The following is a 20,594-nucleotide window of genomic DNA, read 5'->3' as shown; positions in this document are numbered from 1 at the left end:
ATGAAAGACATCTCACTTTGGACATTACAGACCTCAGTCCTTTCCCCTGCCAATCCCAACCACCCACTTATCTGCCACTTTCTTTTTCTTGGTTTTTTTGCCTTACATTGCTCCTCTGCATCCTAGATGAAACGACAAAGCTCAGATTCTTTCCTTCTATCAGCCATCCAGCTATCATGCACGTCATCACACACAGTCTCTTATCCTGCTCTTTTTTTCCTTTTGCCATAAGCCTGCAATTATAGACCCTGCCACAAGACACAGGAGTGAATATGCGCCTTACTGCAATCACTCGTTCGTCTCTTACTCCACCTTTTTCTGCAGTGGACTCAGCTGCAGACACTCACTGTTGCACCTCTCTCTCGACCTCATTTGTACACATTGAAAACAATATAAACCAAAAAAAATCCAAATTTTAATTAATCACTCCATAACGAACTCCACCTGCTGCCACTGTGCTTCTACCCCATTACTGTTTCTTACAGAATGGCTTCTTGAAACCACTTCTGATGAGGCTTCAGTGAACAGTAGGTCAACTGTATCAAGTGAAGGGTCAGATGCATCTCTCGGGTCATGTGTCAGGTATTTAGTGGATTTATAAAGAATATAGCTTTCAGATACTGTTCACCTGCTATATTTATATATGTTTTTTCTTAACTTTGGAATTTTTAATAGACTCAACAAAATGGGAAAACATTTTGTATACTCGTACAATAAGCCTGTCTTTTCCAGACACTATTGTTTTTCACAGAGAGTAGGTCGATTACTACGCTCCGCTTAAGTGCAACTCAGTACCATTAAGAGCTGACAATGCAGGTCATCAGGATTGCAGATCGTCAGTATCACTGGAGATTTTACTTAATATAACTCAGTGCTTAATTGCAAATACACCATGGAAAGCAGAGAAGCATAAACGGAACTTTTCAAGTTCAGACACAATATTTAATTAAGACAAACACTAATGTTTGCCTCTGTTTGTCTTTTAGCTTGATTTCTTAGTTGCCTTCCTTCAGTTCATTTGATACTTCTCCAAATAAATTCTCTACATTTTGTTGTCATTTGCTAAGTCCTTGACTTGCTCAAGTCAAGACAGTCAAACTCAAAAACCTTCACAGCAGCAGTTTTGTTTGCAAAGGGATATAAAAAAAATAAAAATAAAAAATAAAAAATCAATGTTTCCTATTCAGCTACTGCAATTCCAAAAGATTCTCTCTCTTCTTCCTTCTGTCAAACTCAACCTCTTAACATAAATTCTCTTCTACTTCTCAGTGACCTTATCTCCCTTCTCACCTTAAAAAATTCCAGAATTTCACCTTGGGTAAGGGAATAGCTGGAAATATATGTATTTGCCCATTAAGCATGAAAAACAGTGTGCAGGTAGAGTGCTGGGTTGTTGCTGGATCTGAATGGGCATTCAATATGTGAATATTTCCAAAAGTTAGCACAATCGACCCACAATTAGTCTGTGTTGCACTATTTACACCATTTATATATGTGCAGCCCTGTTTGTTTTTAACCATTACTTAGTGATAACGATCAAGTATGGACATCTAACAGTGCCCGTCTCGTTAAAATGAGTCAAAGTTCCATGAATCCGAGTTTAATCAAGCTTAGGGATGCTGGAGTGTAACTGCCTCCTCTACAGAGGTTTTCGAGAAAACAAGTTACCAGTAGACGTTTGGGTAAACTGGCTCTATACAGGCCCATCGTTTCATTTTTGAAGGGATTACTGGTGTGTTGTTTTTTTGTTTTTTCATTTTCTTTTAGTGCTGCCTGAGGTGATTTTGGTTCATCTATCTTGAAGTGTGATCTGATGTGTGTGTGTATGAATTTATGGGCAATCCACATGTTTCTTTAGTGTCCAACAAAATAAGGCCTGGATTATTGTGTAAGATTTTCTTTTGGAAGACTGCAAGCGTTTGAGAATGAAGCTGGGTGAGGGGCGAATGCTTGTGTGCTGGATGACCTGCGGGATTCATAAAGCTAGTAGTTTTACAAGGCCTAGTCTCCTCTTCTGAACTTTTTACTGCTGAGTGACGTGCCACTTGGCTTCCTGTGAAATCCTTCTTTTCCCTTTCTTTTTTATCTCAGTTTCTGCTCTCCATTTCTCTTTCTGCTTGCTTTCCTCTTCATCCATGCCCCCTCCCACCATGTCTCTGTCTGTTCCTTTCTTCCCCTCCCTCTACGTCTGGCAGTAAAGGCTGATGGAGTGTGAAATTAGAAAGTGTATCATATTCTGCTCTGTGGCTCCATGTCCTGAGCTATAAGCTATAGCTAGTCAGAGTGAAAAATAACATGCAGTGAAACAGATACATTAACATGGTTTTGTGTGTACATGTGCGTGTGTGTGTACATGTGCGTGTGTGTGTGTGTGTGTGTTGAAAAGGACAGTTTAGCCGGCCTGCAGCTTATCTGAAATTACTTATCTCACGGATGATACACTGGGGCTTCTTCCTAAACTACAGGACTGAGCATGGATTCAAATTATGGACAAACATAAATACACACCTGACTCAGTTGCTGAGTGCACACAATTTGAATAGCGTGTTGTAAACAAAATTTTAATAGTTTTGATAAAGAAAGTGCACAGAGTGAGATATAGATCCTCTCACTAATTGAAAAAGACAAGACCCCAGTATTTGATCAAATACATCCATAGTCCCAAGAAAGAGTTTGCAGACCAAGATTTCTGTACTTACTGCTGATACAATATATAACCTTCATCTGATTTGCAAAATACATAAAGAACTGAGTGCAAGATGAAGTCCACACCACACTTTATGAGCAATGAACGCATCCTAATCCTGATTTTAAACATTTTTTTGCGACTGTAATTATCTGTTAGGTGTACCTGCTGCACATTACATTTGCTTCCAACACAACTCACCGTCTCAGGTTCACTATTTGTTCCACCTTGGACAACTATCAGTTTGCTTACAGTGTAGCTTACAAAGAGCAACCTACAAACCTTGTTCCCAAGATGCTGTAGCTGATTTGTTCAGAGCACTATCCACCAAGTGGCTATTAGAACAGGAACCAGTAGTACCACATCATGTGAGGTGGTCTTAATAAAAGGGAACACTGGGTCGTGAAAGTATATCGTGGAGTCAGTTAAACTTCAGGGATATATATGTGTCCACTTTGGAAGCATAAGTCACTTTCACCTGCTTTGGTGCAAATTAAAGTGACAGCAGTTGCACAGGAGGCTCAACAACAAAACCTCCAAAAAATAAAATAAAAAAGGAGAATGTCTTTGGAGCCATAGACCATTGTTACTTTTCTTGCCATTCTTGGTATTATGGGAAAGTACCTGCAACCCATTCACATTGCACAAGCGTTCCACTTCTTGCAGTATGACATTTTCATTGGCGCCAGAAGCTTTTTGTGTCTCCCAGCACCGTCTCAAGTATAGGGAGTAAATACTGTACACAAGAACAGCTGGACAGGTCTGTAAAAGTGCATCAACCAAGCACCAAGACCCAAATCTGCTCTTTTGTACAAGGAGGAGCAGGAGGAGCTCTACCAGAACCCTACAAAATTCTTCAGTAACATGCACACATGTAACCTACTGTGTTAGCATACGGTGCCGTGTACATATTCGCACCGTGCAGTGAGCACTCCTGTGCACAGATCATAATAAAGGACCAAGAACCCTCATGCCGCCCTCACGGAGGCCGATTCTGATAGGCTGAGTAGAAACATGCACAAGTAGCCTGCTGCATGCATTTTATGTCTCCTCCTGTTTCTCATCACATAAAGCAGCAGATACCATGCCTTGTTGCTGGCTCAGTGCCCTTCTATGGTCATGTCCAGCTCTCCTTCACACTCCTGAGACTGTGCTGAGACACAAAACGTCTTGTGAAGGCATGTGCAGAAGTGCAATCCTGGAGGAGCAGGTCTGCTTGTGCAGCCTGAATGGGCTGTAGGTATGGTCACATTGACACACTAGCCTAAAGCGAAAGTAGAGAGAAATTAGTCAGGAGGGAGAAGGAGAGAGCACTGATCTGTAGCCAACATGCACAAAACTTCCCTTTTTGGGAGTTGTGTTGTTTTTGCCTCTCCAGTGGACCAGAGCAGGGATAATGGACTCACAGTGATTTATACTTTGTAACTTGACACATTGATATCCCTGAAGTTTACCTTATATTGTGTTATACTGTGATCACCTGGTGTTCTTCATTTTTTGAACAAGTGTGTTTTTGGTATACTGTATATGAATATTTGAAAGACGATATCTGTTTGTGCATCCATTTAAAAATGTCATAGCACCATAATGAGTGACTGACAAGACAATGACACATCTAGGCATTAATTTAATTACTGTAACTGTAAGCATGCATGTATGTGCTTACCTGCAGCAGACCAGACACCTCTCCTTTCTGAAGCGGCATGGCAATGGAAGGAGTGAACGGCTTACTTTCCTCTACTGGTTTGCCTTTCATGAAGTGTTTTCCTGCCTCATAGACGTCCACCACAATCATCTTTCCTTTAAACTCCACCCTTTTAGGTACCAGCACCTGCAAATCGGAGGACATCATAACTGACTTCACTGCAAAAAAATACACAAATAAAAAACACTTTAAGGCAAAAATTCTAACAACTCCATATTGCTAAAATTTCAAGGTAGAATTTAATGGATTCAAATTGTGTTGTTTGCCGCTTAGTCGCCTTCTGTTGAGTACATGGAAGATAACTAAAAGACTTTACTGTGGCTGACATAAAAAAGCAGACCTATATAACCGTACACTCCACCAGATAACGTTCCCTGGTTCTTTACATCTGTCAACCTCCATATTGATTTAGCCAGTCCACGGCGTCACAATAAAAACCAACGACGACGACAGCGGAAAAAAACAAACAAACCCCCCCAACTGAGTGCTTTCAGTTCCATTTATGGAAGACCTCAAGGTCGACAAGTACAGGAACAGCTGGGCGCTAAACCAGAGGGAAGGATTTGCTGGTTTGTCTTATTATTTCACCATGGCAACTGCACATCTTAGCTGATCACAGCAGGAAGGAAAGGGAAAACAAAGAGTTATAATTACGGATTCATGTGGAAGGGAATTTGTTCTTAATGACTTATTCCTGTAAATAAAGACTGTATGAAAATACTTTTTCCTTCAAAGACAATTTCAAACTAGCTACAAAGTCAACAAGCTGATAATGATGTATGGTGTATGATTATCGTGCCGATTTACTCCCTTTCTTCGGCTCTTCTTTTCAGATTCAGTCGTTTTATGTAGTAAACACTAATTAAATGATTTGGTGTGCGTGCATTTTTGAAGGATGTCAGGCAGTTATAAAAACTTCTTAAATTCTAATCGCTGCAAAAGTGTGACTTTCTTTGTGAAGAAGGCATCATTTTTTATCAAGCTTTGTGAACACCATAGGAGAATAATAGCAGATGTAAATCCATCCACCTAGATGGTTTACATCTGACACTACACAATAACCTTTGAAAAAGTTGTTTGAGAACTTGTTAGCATATTATTATACATCATCAAAGATAAAGATGATGTACAAAATGAATAATGATGATAATAAGATGGCATTTCACTGATCCTTGTCCCTGCTATAAGTCCTGTAATGTTTTTGTTTAATCCTTTCCAAGGACAGATCAGAGTTTGGGTCATCAGCCTCAGACATGCTGGGAATTCAATGTCTTGTACACATTGGCTTCAGCAAAGCGCTGACGTGCCGACTCGGATCATCTGGTGGTCCGTCTAACCATTACACTACTCTGCAGGGCTTAGGCACTGACTGAGCAGAGAATAGCGTATGAACTGGAGGAGAGATTGTTACTGGTCTGATGGCAGAGGCACGCCTGCCTCAGTGTTAATCTGTCAGCCTTCATCCAGCTGGTAAAATATGATAGGAGACGGAGTGCTGGCCAAACAGACACAAAGCCAGCACGACGTCTGCCCAATCAACACACCTGCTGCTCAACACTCTGACCACAGAGAGAGGCTGTGTGTGTGCGTGTAAGTTACCAGCAGCCAGACTGTGAGTGGAGAGGTGAAACCGCAGGGCTGTGGAAGAGATAGCTGACTTTGTGTGTGTGTGTAGGTGAGGGTCATTCGTTGCCCATTACATAGTGATTAAATGATGAAAGAGCTTGTCTGATTTCATTGGAAACCCCCTCTCCTGCTGCCTCACTCAGACACTAACACACACACACACACACACACACAGGTGGGTTGGGTACCTATTACAGCCGTCAGGATAGATATCCATCTGATGGTGTCAAAGTGAAACTAGGCCATTTGTTCACTCTCACACCTCTCTCTTCCTTATTCCTCATTTCCTTCAGCCCGCACATCCTCCTCCTTTCCTTTCCTCTCAAACTCACTATTTCTTTTACAGTTCAACTACCTTAACTTCCCTTTCTCGTCATCCATTATTCCATCCATTTACACTTTTATTGCTACACAATCTTTTTAGAATAATTAGATCTGTATGGATCAATATGGTAAGAATTAAAGTGAGGCTGAACTCACAACATCTGTAATGTATAATGTGTATGAACTGGAGATCAGTGAGCTGCCTTAATGGTCCCATATAACGCTCCTTTTGGACAAGTTAATGTCTCCTGAATGTATCTGTTATGTTTCAGGTCACCACCTTTTGTTTTCTCTGCCATGTGTCTATTAACCTCTCTGTTTTAGACGGATTCCAAATGAAGCTGGTTGTAACTTTCAGTCTGTTGCCCATGACCCCTTTCATGCCCTTTTCCTGTGACTTACCTACTATTGCTATGAACACCTGGGTTAAAACAGAACCAATGTGTTTGCAGTGAGACTCATAAAAGTGAGCGTGTAAGAGGAAGAGCCGGTGCTTTATGAGCACTCGTTTCATAAACATCACCTAAGGCTACGTCCGTCGTTTTCTCTCCATTTTGGCCTCCCGTCCACACCGACACGGAAATGGTGGAAAATCACAGCTTTTGATGGAAAACGCAGCTTTTTGAAAACGCTCTCGAAAACGCGTACATTTGAAAACGGTGCTTTCGCGTCGCAGTGTGGACAGCGAAAACGGAGAGTTTCTAAAACAATGACGCATGTTAGTCATGTGATGCAGTCATGTGACCAATTAAACTAAGATAGCGGAGGGCATTATACAGCAGTTGTTTTGCTTGCTCTCAGTTTTAACAGCCCTATTAAATATTAATATCAGTCTGTGCATGCTTCAGATAGCTTTTCTTCAAATTCTTTAACTCTCACTCGCTTTTGCAACTTTGTAGTTTTGTGTTACTCGCAGCAACAACTCCACCTCATTGTTAATCCATTTAAAAAACTCTGTGCTTTTCCTCATCATTTTTCGGGAAAGCAAATAAGCGGCAGACAGAAATGTGGCACGTCGAATCTTCTTTCGTTTCACGCATGCGCAGGACTGGAACGTAAGCGTTTTCGGCCGTTTCAATGTGGACGCACAACTCTGTGAAAACGACTGAAAACGCTAGTGTGGATGCGGACAAAAACACCATTTTCAAATCTATCCGGGCTAGTGTGGCTGTAGCCTAAGTCAGCGGTCCCCAACCTTTTTTGCGCCACGGACCGGTTTATGCCCGACATTATTTTCCACGGACCGGCCTTTAAGGTGTCGCGGATAAATACAACAAAATAAAACTAGTACTGGTACCGAAAAAAAGAAGATTTATTCATAACACACATGAAAAGACCCAGGAAAACAGAGTTAACGATAAAAACGATAACAAAATAACGCTGAAAACCGATAAAAACCCTGAAAACCGTACATTTCACACCTGAGCCTCGACTCTCGCGGCCCGGTACCAAACGACTCACGGACCGGTACCGGTCCGAGGCCCGGGGGTTGGGGACCGCTGGCCTAAGTGACAAAAAAGCTTGATTTTATCAAAGAATGTTGTAGTTACAAACTTATTAAATGGCTATTTTGCAGCAAAATTAGGGATCACTTTGTAAATGATGGGAAGCACGACATCCCACTACAAGTTACTGGCAGCTAATTAAACTGTAGTCTTACACGTGGGCTCTTACAGCTATAAAAATGCAAAAATTCTTCAGGAATGATTTGAAGAAGATGACTGATTTCCAGGTGTTCCCTTTCCCAGCATTCCCAGTCTAATTCATACCAAGCATCTGTTTGATGTGCTGAAAAGACAAGTGTGATTCATGGAGTGTGCACCTCACCACTTACGGGACTTATGGGACTATTGCCTGTGGAGTCTGTTTTAACAGCACTAGAGCGTCCCAAACTATTTTAGGCAAATGTTTAAAGTGTTTGCATGTTCAGCAGGAGTATGGATATTTCAACACAAGAGGGTCAGAGATTGTGCTTAAGTACGGTCAGCTGACACACATGCCAAGACATACACAAATCCAGGCACGCATTAAGGAGTGCGCACTCATGCAACGCACACATGAACCGAGTAACACTTGTAACTGAAGTTTATAGCCTACAGAAGAAAGTGCAAAGGAGGAGGAGAAGAGGGGAGGAGAGGGAAGTGGAAGGGAGGAAAAATTATTACCATCCTTTGCCCTCCCTGCTAATAAAAAGCATAACTTCAAACATGTTTCTGATGATGGTTAAAGCAGGAGGAAATTGATTTATTTGAAGATGTTTTAAAGTGGATTTTTCACAGGTTGAGAGGGTCTTTGAAGCCATGCAAAGGTATATGTGTGTGTGAGGTTGCAGGATGGAATGTTCATGTCTTTAGGGCTGACCTTAATGTTAGTACAGTTAAAAAAAAAATAGTACTGCTGCTATCAGCCTCCAAATGCTGCCATGACCACCGCAGGGTGTATGTGTGTATTTGTGAGTGTGCTTGATATTACAACTAACCTAGTTTACTCAATACAAGCTCAAATATTTGACACCTAATGTGACTAGTCCTGAGACATGAAGAAGAGTTGGAAAAGTTTCACACTGAAAAAACATATTCGTTAAATTATTGATTAATTTGCCTTTCCACTAGAGTTTTCTATGGAGGAAAGTGTATGTGGAGAGCATCTTAAGCATTATTGATGCATACAGTGCAAGAGCTTGGCTAAATGGTTCTTTAGCAGACAAGCTATTCATAAGTCTGTGCACTTAGATTAAATTTTCACTATCATAATATTTTTTTAAATATTACCACACTAAAATTCACACTTTTTATTTGGTAGAGAACAATTAAATTCAGCAAAGGCACAGCTCACAGTTATCCTCACTGGCTCCTTGAGATTGCATTTAAGAAATATATTTGATATATAAACGGTGAGAAACAAACACGATTTATGGATTCTGTGCTTGAGTCGTTGGTTAATGTATCTGGACAATAACCTTACCTGTTCGTAGTACTTGTTGTGAGCCACATAGTATTGGGAATCAAATGACTCCTCTGTCACCAACACATGCTGTCTCTCCCCTACCTGCACAGACAGAGGGAGGAAGAGTGAAAAGGAGAGAGAAAGAAGTTATCCAATGGATTTACTTAGACAAAAAGGAAAAATTGTACTATATTAAAGGTGGACATCAATTAACCAGTCACAATAAACAAGCTGTAAAGCCATTTGATTTAAGCTCATCCAATAAAACTGTGCTAGTTTCGCTGAAAAAGAACACATTTACTGTTGCAGCGTACACATGCACAGCAGACGTTTATGAATGTCTGCCGTGCATAGATGCGTTGGCTATGGGGTTGCAGTTTTTGTTACATAGGCCGCGTTTCTTCTTCAGTTTTAATTAAAGCAAGCTTCCTCAGTCAAGCTTCTATTCACGGAGATCCAATATTCAATAAAAGCTTTGCTCTTTCACGTTTTTTTCAAGTTTTATGTTAGTGCCCGCTGTTCACCTTTTAATTAAAATCTCAAGGTTTCAGAGCCACTTCAGTTTTAGTGCTTTGCAAAGAGATGGCGAGCACTATTCAGTTCAGAAAACTGCATTTAAAAAAAAAAAAAGAAGAAAAAAAAGTCTACACACGATGCAATTCAGATGCATACAGAAAACAGTCTATTCAGGACATCAGAAAATCAAATACTACAAGGTCTCCCCATCTGGCAATTTAGTGTCGGATGAAATGAGAGAAAGCACATTTTTGTGGAGGAATGTTGTTGACTCTCCGAAGGATTCATAGAAGAGTAGAATAACTTTTTTGAAAGTTCTACAGGAAAGAATAAAATCTATTTATGACTAGTTTTCTTACCAAAAAGGGGGAAGCGTTTCCACATTTGAACAAGAATCAATTCATCACAGTTTCTGTGCTTCATGACTATATATACGCCCGTACATTTCCTAAACGGCTAATTCATTTTAAACATAATTTAACAGGTATAAATTATGCATTAATACTTCCCTTCATCTCTGACGTAACTTTGGCCAGTATCACCTTTAGGGTCATCTTCTTGGACAGCCGTGACTAAAAGTGACCAATGGATCAGTAGCTCCACTTGTGTTAAATCCTTGTATTTTCACTCTTCTCTTTATGGTAGACTTGATTAATGCGCACATGCATCACCTGGCATGCAGCCTGTTTCAGTTGCTCCTTTTTCTCCATATTTGAACTTTTAATTATTTTCTTTGTCTTTTACTTAGTATTAGATTGTTTGTTTTCATAGTTTTCTCATACATAATTTCCTGCCTCCTGGAGATTTTTCATGACCTTGTTGTGAAGAGGTTTTTCTATATCATGACTGATCACCACACACGCGTCTTGAGGATTTCCAGGCCGGTTTATGTTGCCAAACACAGCACAATGTACCAAACTGTGGATGTCCTAATGTTCACACCGTCTCTCAGATGGATTTGTTTTCTTTTTGCAGGCTAAGACAACTTGCACTGATATCTGCTTCGACTTGGGGTTCACAGAAGTACTTTTTAAAAGCCAACATGAGAGTTTAAACCGAAGCCAGGCTTTGATCTTCTAATTAATGAAAAAACAATAATGAAAAAAGTAGCCATACTTTTTAATTTAACAGTTTTGAGTAAACTGTCCATTTCATTTGAGCCCATGAAAACAGGCTGACAGCATTCAGGGCTTAAAGCAACACTGTGCAACTTCAACTGTGAGAAAAGTGTCACCGTTTAAACATTTTTGGACCTAACTGCATTTGAAAATGTTTCAAATTCAGGTGTCCTGTGGGTAGCATTTGCATTTTAACTCTGTCAGTGATGAGACCTTTACTCAGAGTATGCTGACTGATCATTTCCTTAGCAAAATGTCAGAGCCTTAGAAGTCATGGCTCTGACATATCGCCCAAGGTATTTCCATTTTTGCAGACGTCCATATTCTGCGCTCTCTTCTTCCTTTTTTTTTTTTTTTCCATGTTTACCCTTTTTCTTACATCCCTCTCTACTGTCTCTGGGCTGTCTCTTTGTTTTCAGCCACTTCCTCTCATCATTGACTGACTCTCACAGAGAACACCTGCAGAGGATGAGACAGACTCAAAAAGCAATCAAATAAATTGTTTTTATTTGAAGGGTTTTATTTTCAGGGGGAGAAGTGGGTAAAAAAACAAACATAAGACCATTATTACTGGACAGCAAGCACTCAATTGTTGCCTTTCTTAGTGCACTTAAACTGAAAACAAAATATTTTTCCAGGAAGATAAAAAATACCTTTTATTTAGTCATAGTCAAATTCTCCTTTCCCCTTCAAGTACATTACAAAATTATAAATATAAAATGTATGTGGAAATGTATGCACACACACTAATGTTGCCTGAGTGCATCTAAAAAAGAAAGTATTGTTGAAAAAGTTATTTTTTGTAATTTAATTGATAAAAATGTAATTTTCATGGAGTCTAAGTGCATATGTCAAACTTCTCTTTAATTTTAATTTTGATTGAACCCTGGTATCTTTAATTCAGCTTTTCAACACATTACTGCTCAAACAGTAAAATACTGTGTAGCTTAATTTAGCTCTGTACATGCAAACACAATCTTGGGGAAGACTGCAAACTTGACAATGGCCCAGATGACCATCATCAACACCGTCTAGAAGGAAGGCGAGCCACAGAAGGTCATTTCAAAAAAGGCTGACTGTTCACAGTGCTGCATGGAAAACTAAGTGGTAGAGGAAAGTGTGGCAGGAAAAAGTGCACACACAAGCAACAGGGATGACCGTAGCCTTAAGAGGACTGTCAAGAAAAGTCGATTCAAGAACACGGGGAATGAAGCCACAGATGGGTAGGAATGTGGCTAAACTGTCACATTACCAATGTCAAGCCACCCCTGAACCAGAGACAACGTCAAAAGTGTCTAAGTACTGAACTGCTGCTCAGTGGTCCTTTTTAGATGAAAGTAACATTTTAAGTCAAGGAAATCAAGGTCCTATAAACAGTCTTAAGGTCCTACGGCAGGATAATTCAAGCTAGTGTGAAGTTTATTCATTCTGTACTGATTTAGGGTCCCATGTGGTCATCTTCTAATGGTGGTGAAGGTTTACCCACTATGTATGATCAAGTCAAAAAGTCAATGTTGCAACCTACTGGAGGTTTCAGAGCATTTCATGCATTCTTTCGCTGACAAGCTTCATAGAGATGCTGATATCTTTTCCAGCAGGACTCAACACTTTCTCACAGTACCAAAACTGCTGACCAACTTTTACTGTACTTGATTGACCTTTATATTTACCATTTTGAATTAAATAAAAAATAAATAATGTAAATATTGTAAGGAGTAGTTCCAAAGTAGTTCTCCAGTTATAACAGTTTATGCATGCATTTGTTTTGGCTTGTTTTTTCCTCTCATATCTGCGTATGTATGTGTATTTAGATTTGTATTTACTCCATCTGTTGAAGAACGTCACAGCTTTACAAAGAAGGACTGAATGTCTTTACACAGCATGATGGTTTTTTATTTCACCATCCAGAGAGCAACATCCCAGGATACACCGAAGATCCAGTAAAGATTTGCGGGATCATGTGTTTAATTGATAATTAATCCACATCATAACAAGAACAAGGAGATGACTGTGGCTTTGAATTTTAATCACCATTTTTATCTGTGCCACTAAACATCATCCAAATGATTTTGCTGCTGTCGTTTTCATTTTGAGCAGGAAGACTAATCCGGGCGAGAAGCAGTCGGTGCATGTTGTAGTGGGATACGTAACGTCATTCAGACATAGGTTAGTATTACATTCATGCCCGTCACAGCTTCATTCAGACATTCCCACAATGATGCAACAAACCACTATTACAGAATTATTTAATACGTGCAAGATTTCACAGCACAGCAGCTGATATTTAATGCATTGGGTTAGAGTTTTCTTCACATGGGGACTACATTTTAATACTTAAAGCAGTCAACTAATAAAAAAAGCAGCTCAAGTATATAAATCACTGATCCCTGTCGTCGTGTTCAAATGTCTGCAATTATTTTTTCAGTTATTTACGACATTACGAGTGTACTGTAACTACTGTTACACCATGTGTGTAAATGCATGCACCTCTTTCAATTTGGAGAAGGTTGCTGACGGACTGTGATGTTGTGTGGTGCTGCAGGTATGCAATAAAGAAAGTGACAAAAAAAAAAAAAAACTTTGTCAGAAACAGTATTGTAGTTTCTTCTTTTGAGTCGTAAACCTGAACATCCGCCTTTGGTTTGTTCTGAAATGTTGAAAAGCTCAGTTTGTGTGGAGAAGAATCCTGAACACCACTGTTGAGCAGTGGCTTGTAGACTTACAAACACAACGCTAAATGCCGTTCTAGCAACCATTGTACATTTTATCACAACAGTCTTGCACAGACGCACTCATTTTTACCTCAACTATCCTCTGCACTCATTATCCATCCATATGATTCTTATATACACACACAGTTTATCACACAAACACATACATAAACATACACAATACATAAACGTTGCTCAACTATGACATACGCACAAAGTGGCACACACACGGCTTTTTTGTAGCTACTTGTAGAAAGATAGTTTGTTTTGTTGGCTGCTGAACAATCGCTGTGGGGTGTGATTTAACAGGGCTAAAGAAAGAAGCTCTGATCTTTAGGAGGTTCTCTTTGATTCTTGAAAGATGAAGGGAAAAATCGCCCCTGTTGGTCTGGGTATTTTGTTTTAGCCTCAAAGTAAAAAACAATATAAAAGAGACTCAAATTTTTAAGTGTTGGCCATGAAACAGAGGGGATTATGGGTGGTTTTGGTTTAATGATTGCAGGGACAAATGTAAAATCAAATCAAGTTATACAAATAAACTGTTCTACACAAGGCATAATTACTTTAGACAGAGTAATAGCTTACAAATGATGAAGACACAAGGAATAGACGCAAGAAAGGTTGGAAAACAAATGAAAAAAGGATCAACATTGAAGAAATTTAGTCAAACTAAGCTAAAACAGAATAGCCTGGGAGCAGATATCAGATCTTTGTCCCAGTCAAAGCCTCTACAAGCTGGTCCAGGTCAATAACTTCACACACATACACACCAGCACCAGCAGTTTCTTCACCAAGTCAATAAACCTTCCTAACACTCTGTTCGGGCAATGCACTTGACTGTTTTTACAGCAGATTCAAATTGCATTGTGCTTGTTTCTCTGAGCCCTTCAGAACTGCAACAATATAAAGTATATAAGAAGAAATGTGTGGTTTGCTAGCCTGTGGAAACTATCACTGTTTACCTACCTCCAGCAAGTAAAGGAAAGTGAGATCAACCATAATCTGACAGCTGAATTTACAGTTTGATAATGCATGACTCCAAATAAGCAGTGATTATGTATAATTAAGTAATGACTACTGAATATTTTAGGGGGGGAAAATAGAGAAGTTAGCTTAGAAAACAATGCAACAGTTCTGGTTAATCTTAAATATGTCAAACTCTGATTACACACAAATTAAAGCATACACAGAAAAGGAAACGAAGCAATCAATGTCTTTAAGCTTTCAGGGAGGAACTAGACTTTGAGAAAACATGTTGGAAATTTCAGTGGTAAAATTAAGTGAAAAGTTCTTTTATAGCTTTTAAAGGAAGTTTGAAAGTCCTTCAGATCTGCCCAGATCTACACACAAACACTCCTGCTAGTAAGAAAAACGGACCATGAATGCATGAATAACTCTTTTAAAGGTGGTTGTGTGTGAAGATTTTTCTGTTTGACGGAAACAGAAAAAATAAATAAATTAAAACCTGGTGCTTGTTAATCCAAAGTAGTCTCCATCCACCTGCCTGAAACTTCAGTGCCTACATGTACATTGGTGGGAACATAGTTTGCAACTGTAAATGTGAAAATCCATTACGGTGGAATTCATTCTTTTAACACAAAATACACAATAACGCCATAATGCAGATTAAATCATACAAAGGGAAACTTCTCATGCTTTTGAGATTATGCATATGATACACAAAAATTATCCTGTAACATTGTCTCTTACAAAACAAGTTCACGGTGACATTTAAAGTGCTTATTGGCTTTTTTTCTTTTAAGTATTTTTCAAGGATTTCAATATTTTGGTGACTATAGATTAGAAATATCCCTGCTGTTGTGAGGTTTTAACTTATACGGATGTTTATACAGACCTGATGAGAGTATTTAATTACACAATTTGGGGCGGGGGACTAAAATGCTGTCTGGAAATTTAAAACCTCCCTATTTCCCTGGATATTTCAGTAAATCATTTGCTGATTTAATAAAACATATACAATAGAGTCAAAGCTGAAGGAAAAATCAGTGTTTGTGCTTATTTTCTACTTGGAACCTTGAGTATCAGTGAACCATTGACCGAGCCATATAATAGTCAAGACTGAAAAACAGCTTGGAACAAGTTGAAGAGCTGGAATACAGCAGAATAGTAACTCTTCAATGACATGCCCATTGTAGAGTCTTTACTTTACAATGCAAAGCTCCTTGAAAGCGACTGTTATTATATGCAGGTACTATATAAATAAATAAAAATTGCATTTGAAGGTTGTCTATGGAAGAATAATGACAGATTAATAGGAGACAGAAGTATAATGGAAAATCTGTAACAGTTCAGGTTTGGAGTTAGCCACACTAGTTGTAATGGTAAAGGTTAGGGTAAAGAGCTTTGCGGAAAAAATACGTCAATGAGGATCATCACAAATACAGAAAGGGGAGTGTGGATGTGTATGAAGGCCTAGATATCTCCTGGATCATAACAAACTCTCACAATACACACAGGACAAAAGTAGTCACAATAACAACTTGTCCAGCAAAGCACTTTATAAACAGAGTCTAACCCAAGCTCCACTGTTATCATCTTCAATGCCCTGTACCAACACAGAGCAGAGCAGCTATCTGAACGTTACCCCAACAGAGGTAGATTATCTTGTTAATAATTTCACCTCCTCACTACGTACGACTCTGGATACTGTAGCTCCTGTGAAAACTAAGGTCTCTAATCAGAAGTACCTGACTCCGTGGTATAATTCTCAAACACGTAGCCTAAAGCAGATGACTCGTAATCTGGAGAGGAAATGGCGTGTCACAAATTTAGAGGATCATCATTTAGCCTGGAGAAATAGTTTGCTGCTTTATAAGAAAGCCCTCCGCAAAGCCAGAACATCTTACTATTCATCACTGATTGAAGAAAATAAGAACAACCCTAGGTTTCTCTTCAGCACTGTAGCCAGGCTAACAAACAGTCAGAGCTCTTTTGAGCCAACCATCCCTTTAATGTTAACTAGTAATGACTTCATGAACTTCTTCACAAATAAAATTCTTATCATTAGAGAAAAAATTACCAATAATCATCCCACAGATCTAATATTATCTACAGCTACTCTTAGTACCACTGATGTTCATTTACACTCTTTTTCTCCAACTGATCTTTCTGAGTTAACTTCAATAATTACTTCCTCCAAACCATCAACGTGTCTTTTAGACCCCATTCCTACAAAACTGCTCAAAGAAGTCCTGCCATTAATTAATGCTTCAATCTTAGATATGATCAACCTATCTCTAATAATCGGCTATGTACCACAGGCCTTCAAGCTGGCTGTAGTTAAACCTGGCCTCTGACAGTGGACTCATCTCTGTGCTTGTCCTGCTAGACCTTAGTGCAGCATTTGATGCTGTCGACCATAATATCCCATTAGAGCGATTAGAACATGCTGTAGGTATTACAGGTACTGCACTGCAGTGGTTTGTATCATATCTATCTCATAGACTCCAATTTGTGCATGTAAATGGAGAGTCCTCTTCACGCACTGAGGTTAATTATGGAGTTCCACAGGGTTCAGTGCTAGGACCAATTCTGTTTACATTATACATGCTTCCCTTAGGCAGCATCATTAGAAGACATAGCATACATTTTCACTGCTATGCAGATGACACTCGGCTCTATCTGTCCATGAAGCCAGATAACACACACCAATTAGTTAAACTGCAGGAATGTCTTAAAGACATAAAGACCTGGATGGCCGCTAACTTTCTGCTTCTTAATTCAGATAAAACTGAGGTTATTGTACTCGGCCCTGAAAATCTTAGACATATGGTATCTAACCAGATTGGATGGCATTACCTTGGCCTCCAGTAACGCTGTGAGGAACCTTGGAGTCATTTTTGACCAGGGATGTCCTTCAATGCACATATTAAACAAATATGTAAGACTGCTTTCTTCCATTTACGCAACATCTTTAAAGTTAGAAATATCCTGTCTCAGAGTGACGCTGAAAAACTAGTTCACGCATTTATTACTTCCAGGCTGGACGACTGTAATTCATTATTATCAGGATATCCAAAAAACTCGCTGACAAGCCTTCAGCTAATCCAAAATGCTGCAGCAAGAGTCCTGACAGGGACTAGAAAGAGAGAGCATATTTCTCCTGTTTTGGCTTCCTTTCATTGGCTTCCTGTTAAATCCAGAATTGAATTCAAAATCCTGCTCCTCACATACAAGGTCTTAAATAATCAGGCCCCATCTTATCTTAATGACCTTGTAGTGCCATATCACCCTATTAGAGCACTTCGCTCTCGCACTGCAGGCTTACTTGTTGTTCCTAGAGTATTTAAAAGTAGAATGGGAGGCAGGGCCTTCAGTTTTCAGGCCCCTCTTCTGTGGAACCAGCTTCCAGTTTGGATTCAGGAGACAGACACTATCTCTACTTTCAAGATTAGGCTTAAAACTTTCCTTTTTGCTAAAGCATATAGTTAGGGCTGGACCAGGTGACCCTGAATCCTCCCTTAGTTATGCTGCAATAGACGTAGGCTGCCGGGGGATTCCCATGATGCATTGAGTTTTTCCTTTCCAGTCACCTTTCTCACTCACTATACATTAATAGACCTCTCTGCATTGAATCATATCTGTTATTAACCTCTGTCTCTCTTCCATAGCATGTCTTTTATCCTGTCTTCCTTCTCTCGCCCCAACCAGTCGCAGCAGATGGCCGCCCCTCCCTGAGCCTGGTTCTGCCAGAGGTTTCTTCCTGTTTCTTCCCACTGTCGCCAAAGTGCTTGCTCATAGGGGGTCATATGATTGTTGCGTTTTTCTCTGTATCTATGAAGCGCCTTGAGGCGACTTTTGTTGTGATTTGGCGCTATATAAATAAAATTGAATTGAATTTACAGAGAAAGGCTCTTTAGACAGCTTAATATTCTTGTTGATTAACTTTGTTTGTTTGCCTTAAGGCTCTGAATCAGACCCGTAAAGTGTTCTTGGCCTTGTAATGTCCACTGTCCTCTCTCAGAGCTAAGGGAAGTGTTGGCAGTTTTTACCCAAGCAGAATGCTTCATGTCTGCATCAAATCTACAAGCCCCCTCCAGGTCCTCTCCAGCACTCACAGAACTCATCAGACCAAAGCTCTCTCATGCATGTGAATACAATTAAAAAAAGAGACTTTAATAACATTGAGCTGGTGATTCAAAGGAAACAACTGTTAAACAGAAGGGAATAAAAAAAATAATTTTTTAGCAAGAAGACTAAAACCCACAATAAAGGAAATGTGCAAAATTAGTAGAACTAGTACAACCCCAATTCCAAAAATGTTATTAAAAAAATAGAATTCAATGATTTACAGATCTGGTAAACCCATATCTAGTTCACAGTAGAACATAAAAATCAAGTATTTAAACAGACAATTTAGTATTTCATTAAAAAGTATTTGCTAATTTTAAATTTGATGCCAGCAACACGTCTCAGGAAAGCTGCGATGGGAACGATAAAGGCTGGAAAAATAAGTGGTACTAAAAAGAAACAGGTTGAGGAACATTTTATAACTAATTTGGTTAATTGGCAACGGGTCAGAAACATGAGGAGATCTAAATCAGAGATTAGATTAGAAATCTCCGTATGCTGACAAGGCTAAACGTCAGCGCAGGATGCCTGTAATCTTCAGGCGACACTGCTTGAAAAACAGGCATGGCTCTGTCATGGAAGTGCATGGGGGTCAGGAACGCTTCCGGAAATCGTTGTCTGATCACAGTTCAATGTCCCATCCACAAATGCAGGATACATTTCAAAAGCACTGCAAAGGCAAATTGGAAAAGTGTTCTGTGGACAGACAAATTGAGATGTTAAATTCTCTTTTAGAAAACATGAATGTTGCATCCTTGAGACTAAAGAGGCAAAAGGACCATCCGGCCTGCTGTCAGCGCAGAGTTCTCCAATGGTTTTAGAATAACACATGCTCCCTTCAGAGAATATCTTTTTCAGGGAAGGCCTCATCCTAAATCGCATACTCCTGCCATTACAACATCATGGCTTCGTAGTAGAAGAGTCCAGGTGAAGTACTGGCATGCCTGGAGAATATACCCTCTACTGGTTCAACACATGGACCACCTAGGGGAGATTTTTTACTAGGTAAAAATCCAGAAACTGATGTTATATGATCGATAACATACACAAGTCTGCAACTGCTAGCATTCCCTAACTGAATGATTGAATTCTGCCACGTGTATGGGTCTGAACACATATGCATAACTGTGTGTGACTGTGTGAACATCGTTTTTGCGCCACAAAATCCAGCCAAGACTGTTGAGCAGCTTGAATCCTATATCAGATGAGAATGTGACAACATTTCTCTCCCAAAAGTTCAGCAACTGGTCTGCACAGTTCAGAGACTTTTATGCACTGTTGTTAAAAGAAGAGGGGTTACTACACAATTGTTAATATGTGTGCAAATTTAAAAAGTGTTAGTGTTTGAACTTTGAATGCTACAAAATGCTGGTTACGCTTGCACCAAGAACACAGACTTTCCAAGCCTGAAGGACGGCATCCTTGCTGTTCTCCCATATAACAAAGCAAAGTTCTTTATAGTTTTCTTGAATGCTGAGGTCATAATATGTCTTGTGTCAAACAAGGACTTTCAAGAAGTTTCACAGAGTCTTTACTAAAGAATTGAAAGCATGCGAAGGTTAGCGCAAAATCATCACAATAACAATGAAGAGGTTTGGTATTCAGTGTCAGTTTTGGTAACATGTTCCAAAACATTCTCACAGTACTTCTAAATTGACAAAAAAAAAAAAAACAACCTCAAAGGGAAACCTTGTACAAAGCACCTACCTTTTAAACCCTATTTAATGAGCTATTTTATTCTGTGTTTACGTAAAATGGAATGTCTGCCTGCATTTGATTTAAATGCCCAAAAGTGAGCATACAAGAAAACTCCATACACCAAACATCAACAACCAAAGTCCTATAATAAAGCTTTTCTATCAACGCAAAAA

The 20,594-nt window shown here is 39.4% G+C and overlaps 1 protein-coding gene across 1 annotated transcript in view; it reads right to left on the bottom strand.

The window, feature by feature from the left end:
* Positions 1 to 20,594, bottom strand: part of cdkal1 (CDK5 regulatory subunit associated protein 1-like 1) — a 255,607-nt gene that overhangs the window by 10,575 nt on the left and 224,438 nt on the right. The window contains exons 13-14 of the mRNA XM_026183920.1: positions 9,306 to 9,389; positions 4,353 to 4,517 (exon numbers count right to left, since the gene is read on the bottom strand). Coding sequence (XP_026039705.1) covers positions 4,353 to 4,517; positions 9,306 to 9,389 — 249 coding nt within the window. The remainder of the gene's footprint in view (positions 1 to 4,352; positions 4,518 to 9,305; positions 9,390 to 20,594) is intronic.

This window comes from Astatotilapia calliptera, chromosome 11 (assembly GCF_900246225.1).
Source record: "Astatotilapia calliptera chromosome 11, fAstCal1.2, whole genome shotgun sequence".
NCBI lineage: Eukaryota > Metazoa > Chordata > Actinopteri > Cichliformes > Cichlidae > Astatotilapia > Astatotilapia calliptera.
This window is presented reverse-complemented; position numbering and strand designations above follow the sequence as displayed.